The sequence below is a fragment of the Moschus berezovskii genome, chromosome 5 (assembly GCF_049115385.1).
Source record: "Moschus berezovskii isolate FMDL1 chromosome 5, NW_MosBer_1.0, whole genome shotgun sequence".
NCBI classification, from domain to species: domain Eukaryota; kingdom Metazoa; phylum Chordata; class Mammalia; order Artiodactyla; family Moschidae; genus Moschus; species Moschus berezovskii.
Genome location: NC_142464.1, coordinates 126,703,565 through 126,715,887, shown reverse-complemented (window position 1 = coordinate 126,715,887; position 12,323 = coordinate 126,703,565). Strand labels below are relative to the sequence as shown.

General features: G+C 47.7%; 1 protein-coding gene across 6 annotated transcripts in view; it reads left to right on the top strand.

Moving 5' to 3' along the window:
• Nucleotides 1–12,323, top strand: part of PCGF3 (polycomb group ring finger 3) — a 52,252-nt gene that overhangs the window by 34,507 nt on the left and 5,422 nt on the right. For all 6 annotated transcript variants that reach the window (XM_055434438.2, XM_055434441.2, XM_055434440.2 and 3 more), the window contains exon 9: nucleotides 2,381–2,518. In XM_055434438.2, the coding sequence (XP_055290413.1) occupies nucleotides 2,381–2,518 (138 nt within the window). The remainder of the gene's footprint in view (nucleotides 1–2,380; nucleotides 2,519–12,323) is intronic.

Genomic DNA, 12,323 nt, shown 5'->3' with positions numbered 1-12,323 from the left:
TGTCCCCTAAACAGCAGCAGGGCTCCCCCACTGCCTGGGCGCCTCCTTAACCCCAGCTAGTCTGTCTGCTTCGGGCTCGTTCTTCCTGAGCTGCCACTTCTCGTTTCTTGTACTTGTGTTCTATCTTAATTCACTGGTGACTTCATCCCACTTCCTCTCTGAATGATAGTTTAGTTCTTCCTTTCTGGCGGCCCGGTGGGAAGCCCCGTGGCCGGGCTCAGCGCCTGAGCACCAGCCCCTCACGCAGACCCACCCAGCCCCGGGCCTCGGTCCCTGGTGCTCGGAGGGGGTGCCTCTGCTCTCCTTTGTTTCAGGTTCTTTGCTTCCTGGAGTTGAGGACTTAGTGTCTTGCATCATTTGCAGGGAATCCTCTTGCCTTTATTTTCTCTTTTTCCTCCGGTCTCTTGTGATTTTCAGACTCTGGTCTGTCTTCATGTATCTTACCTTTGTTTCCTTATTTTAATTGATACCTTTGTGTCTATACTTCTTTTGGGTAATTTGCTCACATTGATCTTTCAGAAAATTGATCTGCATTCAGCTGAGACTAATCTGTGGTTTGACCATCCATTGAGTTTTTAATTTGCTTGACTATGTTTTTTATTTTTAGAAGGTATATTTGAATATCTTTTATACCTGCCTGTTCTTTATTCATAGTGTTCTATTTTTAATTCCTTCTTTCATATCTAATAATTTTAGACTTATATATTTCATTTATTAATGATTCTTTTGTTTGAGTCTCGGGGGGTCTGGTATGGATGTGAGAGTTGGACTGTGAAGAAAGCTGATCACCGAAGAATTGATGCTTTTGAACTGTGGTGTTGGAAAAGACTCTTGAGAGTCCCTTGGACTTTAAGGAGATCCAACCAGTCCATTCTAAAGGAGATCAATCCTGGGTGTTCATTGGAAGGACTGATGCTAAAGCTGAAGCTCCAGTACTTTGGCCACCTCATGCGACGAGTTGACTCACTGGAAAAGAGTCTGATGCTGGGAGGGATTGGGGGTGGGAGGAGACGGGGACGACAGAGAATGAGATGTCTGGATGGCATCACCGACTCTGTGGACATGAGTTTGAGTGAACTCCGGGAGGTGGTGATGGACAGGGAGGCCTGACGTGCTGTGATTCATGGGGTCGCAAAGAGTCGGACACGACTAAGCGACTGAACTGAACTGAACTGAACCATTCCTGGAGAAAGACTTACCCCCGAGTGAGGTGAGGCATCTCAGGTGGGGCCAGCTCAGTGGTGCAGCGTGGCCAGGCTGTCCCTCCACTGTGTCTGCTGTCCGGAGTCACTTTACTTAGTTTGTTGTCTTGAAGTTCCTTGTCACATGCTGAGTGCTCTGACCCACCGAACTCTTGATCTCCCGAAAGGCAACCATGAACTTGAGACTTTGTGCCTTTGCTCAGCGTCCTCTGCCCTCTAGTGAGCTGGCCGAGCATGCAGCCTCCTGATGACCCTCCCTGGGTGTGGGGGCCGTGGTGCTGCCATGTGTGATGTCTTTGCTGAGTCCTCCGCCCTCTAGTGAGCTGGCCGAGCATGCTGCCTCCTGATGGCCCTCCCTGGGTGTGGGGGCCGCGGTGCTGCCATGTGTGATGTCTTTGCCGAGTCCTCCGCCCTCTAGTGAGCTAGCCGAGCGTGACGTGCCCCTTGGTGGCCCTTCCTGGATGTGGGGGCCGTGGTGCTGCCATGTGTGATGTCTTTGCCGAGTCCTCCGCCCTCTAGTGAGCTGGCCGAGCGTGATGTGCCCCTTGGTGGCCCTTCCTGGGTGTGGGGGCCGTGGTGCTGCCATGTGTGATGTCTTTTCCGAGTCCTCTGCCCTCTAGTGAGCTGGCCGAGCGTGACGTGCCCCTTGGTGGCCCTTCCTGGATGTGGGGGCCGTGGTGCTGCCATGTGTGATGTCTTTGCCGAGTCCTCCGCCCTCTAGTGAGCTGTCCGAGCGTGATGTGCCCCTTGGTGGCCCTCCCTGGGTGTGGGGGCCGTGGTGCTGCCATGTGATGTCTTTCCTCGTCGTTCCTGCGGAACACTTGGCCTCTGTGGCGACGTGTGTGTGTCCCGCCAGCTAGAGCTTTTACAATAGGATTTCCACCTTTGTCAGTTTAACTCTGAGGCTGGCGTGTACTGCTACAATAAATAAATAATTCTTGGTTTACTTAAAAAACTGTATTAATGAAACAGAATTAATAATGTTAGATTATTTCTCACAAAATGGCAAAAATAAAGAGATTTTAAGGTAGTGTGTTTAGGTCAAAACAGATTTATGTTTTCCAAAACGTCTGCAGTCTTAGATTTAATGGGATCAGTAGATGGCTGAGAAAGCCTCCAGGGAGCAGCCCCGTGGCGACCCTTGGTGCGCCTCCCCAGCTGAGCCCTTTCTCTTGCAGGTGAGCATCTGTCTGGAATGCAACAGCAGCAAACTGCGGGGCTTGAAGCGAAAATGGATCCGCTGCTCAGCCCAGGCCACAGTCCTGCATCTAAAGAAGTTCATTGCCAAAAAACTTAACCTCTCGTCTTTCAACGAGGTAAACAGAAACTGTAATGAGTCATTTCTTACTGTAGAAGTGACACTTCGGAAGTTCTTTGGGTTTGCTTGCTTTTTACAATTTTGTTTGGAGATTTTCAATCAGAAAAAAAAGTCTTGTGTGTTGCCTACTCCCAGTTAGTGTGATAGTAAATAGTGGTGAAGGCAGTGGAGGCCCAGAGCCCATGAACGTGGAGGCCACTGCTTAGAGAAAAGGAAATGCCAACAGGATGGCAGCAAAGATACGTTACAGATTTTCACCACAAGAGAGATTCTGGTCTTTAATTTCATGAACAGATGGATGGGGATGGATGGAATGGGTGGGTAGACAGAGAAGATACTTCCAAGTTCTGATGAACGCTGAGACTAAAATAAACTCTGTGCTTTAGTGTGCAGAGCAGGACAGCCCTAGAGGGAGAGCGTGCACACTCGCTAGGGGTGTCGGGCGTTCGCTTCAGCTCAAACGTGGCTTGTCCGCAGGAGCTGGCCATGCAGAAGCATCAGGAGAAGGCACTGTGGGACGTAAAGCCAGGGACTCAGGGAAACAGCCCTCAGGCTGCGAGGAGAGTGGTGTTGGGGTCCGGAAAAGCAAGCAGGAGAGGCCAGTTGGGGGGAGTCTGGCAGAAGCCCCCAGAGAGTGGGCCAGTGAGGACAGAGAGAAGAGGCCAGCTTCTGAGATGTGTGTCAGAAAAGAGTCGGGTGGACGTGACCCCCACAGAGTTGTGTCCACACCCCGACCCCACAACCTGTAATCATGATCTTTTTGGAAAAAAGATCTTTCCAGATGTAATAAAGTTAAGGGTCTTTAGATGAAATAATCCTGGATTGACTCTAAGTCCAGTGACGTGTGCACATACAAATGCGAGGCAGAGGGAACTATGAGACGCACGAAGAAGAAAAGACGGTGAAGACGCAGACAAGGTTGGGTGATGTGACCACAACAGGGGTGCCTGGAGCCCCCAGAAGAAGAAAAGACGGTGAAGACGCAGACAAGGTTGGGTGATGTGACCACAACAGGGGTGCCTGGAGCCCCCAGAAGAAGAAAAGACGGTGTGAAGATGCAGACAAGGTTGGGTGATGTGACCACAACAGGGGTGCCTGGAGCCCCCAGACAAGACTGGGGTGATGTGACCACAAGCAGGGGTGCCTGGAGCCCCCAGAAGAAGAAAAGACGGTGAAGACGCAGACAAGGTTGGGTGATGTGACCACAAGCAGGGGTGCCTGGAGCCCCCAGAAGAAGAAAAGACGGTGAAGACGCAGACAAGGTTGGGTGATGTGACCACAAGCAGGGGTGCCTGGAGCCCCCAGAAGAAGAAAAGACGGTGTGAAGACGCAGACAAGGTTGGGGTGATGTGACCACAAGCAGGGGTGCCTGGAGCCCCCAGAAGAAGAAAAGATGGTGTGAAGACGCAGACAAGGTTGGGGTGATGTGACCACAAGCAGGGGTGCCTGGAGCCCCCAGACAAGATTGGGGTGATGTGACCACAAGCAGGGGTGCCTGGAGCCCCCAGAAGAAGAAAAGACGGTGTGAAGACGCAGACAAGGTTGGGGTGATGTGACCACAAGCAGGGGTGCCTGGAGCCCCCAGAAGAAGAAAAGATGGTGAAGACGCAGACAAGGTTGGGGTGATGTGACCACAAGCAGGGGTGCCTGGAGCCCCCAGAAGAAGAAAAGACGGTGTGAAGACGCAGACAAGGTTGGGGTAATGTGACCACAAGCAGGGGTGCCTGGAGCCCCCAGAAGAAGAAAAGATGGTGAAGACGCAGACAAGGTTGGGGTGATGTGACCACAAGCAGGGGTGCCTGGAGCCCCCAGAAGAAGAAAAGATGGTGTGAAGACTCAGACAAGGTTGGGGTGATGTGACCACAAGCAGGGGTGCCTGGAGCCCCCAGACAAGGTTGGGGTGATGTGACCACAAGCAGGGGTGCCTGGAGCCCCCAGAAGAAGAAAAGACGGTGTGAAGACGCAGACAAGGTTGGGGTGATGTGACCACAAGCAGGGGTGCCTGGAGCCCCCAGAAGAAGAAAAGATGGTGTGAAGACGCAGACAAGGTTGGGGTGATGTTACCACAAGCAGGGGTGCCTGGAGCCCCCAGACAAGATTGGGGTGATGTGACCACAAGCAGGGGTGCCTGGAGCCCCCAGAAGAAGAAAAGACGGTGTGAAGACGCAGACAAGGTTGGGGTGATGTGACCACAAGCAGGGGTGCCTGGAGCCCCCAGACAAGGTTGGGGTGATGTGACCACAAGCAGGGGTGCCTGGAGCCCCCAGACAAGATTGGGGTGATGTGACCACAAGCAGGGGTGCCTGGAGCCCCCAGAAGAAGAAAAGACGGTGTGAAGACGCAGACAAGGTTGGGGTGATGTGACCACAAGCAGGGGGTGCCTGGAGCCCCCAGAAGAAGAAAAGACGGTGTGAAGACGCAGACAAGGTTGGGGTGATGTGACCACAAGCAGGGGGTGCCTGGAGCCCCCAGAAGAAGAAAAGACGGTGTGAAGACGCAGACAAGGTTGGGGTGATGTGACCACAAGCAGGGGTGCCTGGAGCCCCCAGAAGAAGAAAAGATGGTGTGAAGACGCAGACAAGGTTGGGGTGATGTGACCACAAGCAGGGGGTGCCTGGAGCCCCCAGAAGAAGAAAAGACGGTGTGAAGATGCAGACAAGGTTGGGGTGATGTGACCACAAGCAGGGGTGCCTGGAGCCCCCAGAAAAGATTGGGGTGATGTGACCACAAGCAGGGGTGCCTGGAGCCCCCAGACAAGATTGGGGTGATGTGACCACAAGCAGGGGTGCCTGGAGCCCCCAGAAGAAGAAAAGACGGTGTGAAGACGCAGACAAGGTTGGGGTGATGTGACCACAAGCAGGGGTGCCTGGAGCCCCCAGACAAGATTGGGGTGATGTGACCACAAGCAGGGGTGCCTGGAGCCCCCAGAAGAAGAAAAGACGGTGTGAAGATGCAGACAAGGTTGGGTGATGTGACCACAAGCAGGGGTGCCTGGAGCCCCCAGAAGCTTGTCTAGTGTCTTCTTGGCGCCTATAATAAAATGTTAGAGGAGAGGGATGAATTCAAGAATGAACTACCAAACAAAAAGGAACCTACAGCCTATCCAGATTGTAAAAAGATGGTAATATTAGGAATTTGACTATTAGAAAAACACTCTAGAGAGAAGGCCAAGTGTGTAGCTGTTCAACCTTTTGCTAAAGGGTTTAGTTGTTTGACTCACAGTGGCTCAGCTGTCTCATGGGAGGAGTAGAGAGGGGTTATCTGAGAGAGATGCACAGAGGATTTGCATATCAGTGGCCTGGATCTGGGACATACCTGGGAGACCCACAGTGTTTTTAAGAATGTGTTATCGCAGAACCACCACCAGCGTGGGCTGAAGGGGACACAGACAGAAGAAATGAGAGGCGGCTGTCAGACTTCCAGAGCCCTGCCAGCAGGAGCCAGGCTGGTCAGAGCTGCTCAGCGGCCAAGGTGGGCCACCCCAGAGGGCGAGGCCAGCACCGGCCCAGGAGAGCAGAGCCCTGGCCTTCAGTGATGTGTTCTCAGACCTTGAGACCGAAAGGAATTTCCATACTGGGTGACCAGTGTGTCTTTACGCCTTCTAATATATCTCCCTTTTGGACTAAGAATACCTATCCTGTCCCACACTTGGATTCTGGAAGCAAATAATGTGTTTTCTAGTTTCACAGATCCACAGTTGGAGAGGAATTTTTCCTCAGGATGCATCATACTGAGTCTCACTATAGCTGATTCCTGTGATTTAGAAAATAAGCTCTGAGACTTTGAACTGATGATGTGAAGATGATATTTGGGGATCTGGAGTTGATGCTAGAGTGGCTTGAGTCTCTTTGAGCTAAAAAAATGCATGCAGCGTGGATGTGGGTTTTATGGGGTCAGAAGACAGACTTGTAGTAGGTTAAGGGGTGACCCTGCAAAAAAAATACATTCACTTTGTAATCCTGAGAACATCTGAATACATCTTAATTTGAAAAAAGGTCTTTGTAGACATGCAAACGTTGGAGTGAAGAGACCTCCTGGATTATCCAGGTGGGCCGTAAATCTAGCGACTGGTGTCCTTAGAAGAGCAGACACAAATTGTCTCAGTAGATTTCAAAGGATGTTATACAAAGTATGTTCTCATACCACAGCTGCATGAGGTTAGAAATCAATAACCAAAGGAAAACTGGAAAATTCACAAAATTATGGAAATTAAGCAACTAGTAGATCAAAGGAAAAATCAAAGAGTGATTAGAAAATACTTAGAGACAAATAAAAACAAAAATACAACATGTCAGAACTAATGACGCAGTGAAAGCAGTACTGAGGGGAAGGTTTACAGCTGTGAACAGTAAAAACAAGGGAGCTCTCAGATCAGCAAACTCAGTTTACAACTTAAGGATCTAGAAGAAGACTAAGTTAAACCCAAAGCCAGCAGAAAGAAAAGAATAATAAAGATTAGAGCAGAAATAAACAAAATAGAGAATAGAGAAGATCAACAGTTTTTCAAAAAGATCAACAGTATTGACAAACTTGAGCTAGAAGGGACTAAGAAAGAGGACTTAAGTTACGTGATCTGAAATGGAAGTAGGGACATCACTTCTGATTCTTCAGATACAGATTTTCAGAGAGCACTCTGAGCCATTGTATGCCAGCAGATCAGATGACCTAGATGAGATGGACAAACGCCTAGAAATACAAAGCCTACCACAACAGTAGACCTGGGAAGGAGATTGAACCACCAATCAGAAAATCTTGCAACAAAAAAAAAGTCCCGGACCTGATGGCTTCCCTGAATTCTACCAAGCATTTAAAAAACTAGTATCAATCCTTCTCAAACTTTTCGAAAAGGTTGAAGAGGACCACTTCCTAACTCATTTCATGAAATCAGCATAACCTGAGAGAGCCAGGTAAAGATACTACAAGAACACTGCACAATATCCCTTGTTAACATTGATGCAAAAATCCACAACAAAATAGTAATAAACAGAATTCAACATATTGAAAGGATTTACACACCATACCTAAGTGGGTTTCAAGGGAGTAGATCTGATAGTGCCTGAAGAACCATGGACGGAGGTTCGTGACACTGTACAGGAGGCAGTGATCAAGACCGTCCCCAAGAAAAGGGAATGGAAAAAGGCGAAATGGCTGTCTGAGGAGGCCTTACAAACAGCTGAGAAGAGAGGTGAGAGGCAAAGGAGAAAAGGAAAGATACACCCGTCTGAGTGCAGAGCTCCAAAGAACAGCAAGGAGAGAGACGAAAGCCTTCCTCAGTGATCAGTGCAAAGAAATAGAGGAAAATAGAATGGGAAAGACTAGAGATCTCTTCAAGAAAATTAGAGATACCAAGGGAACTTTTCATGCAAAGATGGGCTCGATAAAGGACAGAAATGGTATGGACCTAACAGAAGCAGAAGGTATTCAGAACAGGTGGCAAGAATACAAAGAAGAACTATATGAAAAAGATCTTCATGACCCAGATAACCACGATGGTGCGATCACTCACCTCGAGCCAGACATCCCGGAATGCGAAGTCAAGTGGGCCTTAGGAAGAACCACTACAAACAAAGCTAGTGGAGGTGATGGAACTCCGGTTGAGCTACTTCAAGTCCTAAAAGACTTGCTGTGAACACTGCACTCAATATGCCAGAAATTTTGGAAAAGTCAGCAGTGGCCACAGGACTGGAAAAGGTCAGTTTTCGTTCCAATCCCAAAGAAAGGCAAGGCCAAAGAATGTTCAAACTACTGCACAATTGCACTCATCTCACAGGCTAGCAAAGTAATGCTCAAAATTCTCCAAGCCAGGCTTCAACAGTACATGATCCATGAACTTCCAGATATTCAAGCTGGATTTAAAAAAGGCAGAGGAACCAGACAGAGTTCAAATTGCCAGCATCCCTTGGATCATTGAAAAAGCAAGAGAATTTCAGAAAAAAAAAAAAAACTGTTCACTACACCAAAGCCTTTGACTGTGTGGATCACAACAAAATGTGGAAAATTCTTCAAGAGATGGGAATACCTGACCACCTGACCTGCCTCCTGAGAAATCTGCATGCAGGTCAAGAAGCAACAATTAGAACCGGGCATGGAACAAAGGACTGATTCCACACTGGGAAAGAAGTACATCGAGGCTGTATATGGTCACCCTGCCTGTTTAACTTATGTGCAGAGTACATCATGAGAAACACTGGGCTGGGTGAAACACAAGCTGGAATCAGGATTGCCAGGAGAAACATCAGTAATCTCAGATATGCAGATGACACCACCCTTATGGCAGAAAGTGAAGAAGAACTAAAGAGCCTGTTGATCAAAGTGAAAGAGGAGAGTGAAAAATTTGGCTTAAAACTCAACGTTCAGAAAACTAAGATCATGGCATCCAGTCCCATCACTTCATGGGAAATAGATGGGGAAACAGTGGAAACAGTGACAGACTTTATTTTTTTGGGCTCCAAAATCACTGCAGATGGTGACTGTAGCCATGAAATTAAAAGACGCTTGTTCCTTGAAAGAAAAGCTATGACCAACCTAGACAGCATATTAAAAAGCAGAGACATTACTTTGCCAACAAAGGTCCGGCTAGTCAAGGCTATGGTTTTTCCCGTGGTCATGTATGGATGTGAGAGTTGGACTGTAAAGAAAGCTGATCGCCTAAGAATTGATGCTTTTGAACTGTGGTGTTGGAGAACACTCTTGAGAGTCCCTTGGACTGCAAGATCAAACCAGTCCATTCTAAAGGAGATCAGTCCTGGGTGTTCATTGGAAGGACTGATGCTAAAGTTGAAACTGCAATACTTTGGCCACCTCATGCGACGAACTGACTCATTTGAAAAGACTGATGCTGGGAAAGATTGAGGGTGGGAAGAGAAGGGACAGCAGAGGATGAGACGGTTGGCTGGCATCACTGACGTGATAGACATGAGTTTGGGTAAGCTCCAGGAGTTGGTTGATGGACAGGGAGGCCTGGCGTGCTGCAGTCCGTGGGGTCGCGAGTCAGACACGACTGAGCGACTGACCTGACGAGTGAGGATGAGTATGTGGAAGACGGAGACTTCCGCAGAAAGACCCTGGCAGAGCCGACCACAAGGTGGCCCAGTGAGCAGAGAAACCAGATGCGTTTTCGTACATGAGCAGTGAACGAGCCGAAAAGCAAATTAGAAACCTAAATACATGTATAATAGCATCAAAAATAATATACTCAGCCATAAAAAGAAATAAAATTAGGTCATTTGTAGGGGCGTGGATAGACTTAAAGACTGTCATACAGAGTGAAGTGTCAGAGAAAACAAATATATTAGCACATACGTGTGGGATGTAGGGAAATGGTTTAGCTGATGTCGCGCGCAAAGCGGAAATAGAGACACACATGGAGACCAAACATGGACACCAGGAGAGGAAAGCGGGGGCACGGAATTAGCCGGGGGACGGAGGTCGACACAAGGGCATGTGGGCGCTGCGTGTAAAACGGGTAATGAAGGAGATTGACTGTGGCTCAGAGAGCTCTCCTCACTGACTGCCCTGTGGTGGCATAAGTGGGAAGGAAGTCCAGCGAGAGCAAATATGTGTATGTATGCATAGCTTATTCACTCTGCTGTACAGTAGAAACTAACACACCATTTAAAGCAACTATAGCCCAATAAAAATAATTTTTAAAAATGAAATACTTAGGAATTAAGTTAACAAAGGAAGTGAAAGACTCGTACAGTGAAAATTATAGAAAATGCTGAAAAAATGAAAGACAGAAGCAAGTGGAAACTCATGCCACATTCATGGATTAGAAGACTTAATATGGTTTAAAATGTCAGTATTACCCAAATGAACTATAGATTCAGTAGAATTCCTATCAAAATGCCAAAGATATTTCTTGCAGAGATAAAAAAATGCATCCTAATTTTTTTATGGACTCTCAAAGAACCCAAATAGCCAAAACAACCTTGAAAAAGAAGAACAAAACTGGAGGACTCAAAAGTTTCCCAGTGTACTAGAGAGATCCACTAACCAAAACTGTGGTGTTGGCGTTGAGACAAACAGACCAAGGAGCAGAATAGAGGACAGAATAAATCCTCACATATGTGGTCAGCTGACGAGGTTCTAAGACCCTCCGGTGAGGAAAGGACAGTCTTTTCAACAAATGGTCCTGAGAAAACTGGATATCCACGTACAAAAGAATGAAGTTTGACCCTTACCTAACACAGACTCAAAAATCAACTCAAAGTGTATCAGGGACATAAATGTAAAACCTGAAACAATAAAACTCTTAAAACATCGGCATTGGATTTGGCAATGATTGCTTGGATAGAATACCCAAGGAACAGGTAACAAAAGAAAAATTAGACAATATGGACTTCGTTGAATTGAAAATAAAAAAAGAAATTGTATGGAATGGAAGGAAATATTTATAAATCATATATCTGACAAGAAATTACTGCCAAGAATAGATAGACTATTTCTAAAATTAAGCACAGAAAAACTCAACTCAGTTATAAAATTAGCACAGGACTTGAGTAGACGTTTCTCCAAAGAGGTACAAGTGCCAATAAGTACATGAAAACATACTTGACATCACTAATCACAGGAGAAATGCAAGCCAGAACTGTGATGAGACCTACCTCAAGTCCAATAGGATGGCTACTGCAAAAAATAAGAAGCAAGTGCTGGTGAGGATGTGGAGACACTGGAACACCTGGACACTGTTGATGGGATATAAAATGGTGCAGCCACTCTGGAGAACAGTATGAGGATTTCTCAAAAAACTAAACAGAACTGCCGTGAGATCCAACAGTTCTACTTCTGGGTAATACCCAAAAGAATTGAAAACAGGACCCCCACGCTTATAGCAGTGTTATTGACGGTGGGCAAAAGGTAGAAGCAGCCAAATGTCCATCAGTGGGTGATGGATAATCAAAATGTGGTCCGTCCATACAATGGAATACTCTGCCTTAAACAGGAAGGAAGTTCTGATACCTGCTACAACGTAGATGGATCTTGAGGAGACGATGCTAAAAGAAGTAAGACAATCACAGAAGGACAAGTACTGTCCAGTTCCACTTCTGCTAGGTCCCCAGAGGCGTCGGAGTCATAGAGACAGAAAGTAGAACAGGAGTTGCCGGTGCTGGGGAGGGGACGGGCGCTTACTGACTAAGCGGGCAGAGTTACAGGTTTATACACACAGAGTCCCTGGATGGGCATGGTGGCGGCTGCACATCTTGTGCACTTAAAAATGACTAAGCTGGTGAATTTTACGTGCATCTACCTCAATTATTTTAACGATAAATAAGAATGAACTATTGATGCATACAGAGAAGAGAGTAGAGGGAGTTTGGGGCCATCTAAGGATGGAAGCAGGGTTGGAAGGGTGCTGCCCCACGCCAGGGAGTCCTGGTGCCCCCAGAGGGCCTGAGCCTGGAGCCTCCCAGACAGAACTCCAAGGACTGCACTCCTGCATTCTCTGTCCTGACCCGCAGCTGTGCTGTTTCCATGGCAGACACAGGAAGCACACGTCGGGACCCTTCCTCCCCTGCCTTGAGAGAGAAGTTTAAAAGACCATCTGGGAACTCCTGATGGCCCAGTGGCTACGTCTCAGCGTTTTCACTGCAGTGGCCTGGGTTCAGCACCCTGGTCAGGGAACTACAGTCCTGCGAGCTGCACGGCACTGCCAAAAACATAATAAAAAGACCATCTAGGTCAACATCATTTGTCATCAGGGAAACGCAAATTAAAACAATGAGATCCCACGCCAAACCTGCAGAATGTCCAAAATCCAGTACCCCGACACCACCACATGCTGGCAAGGACACGGAGCAACA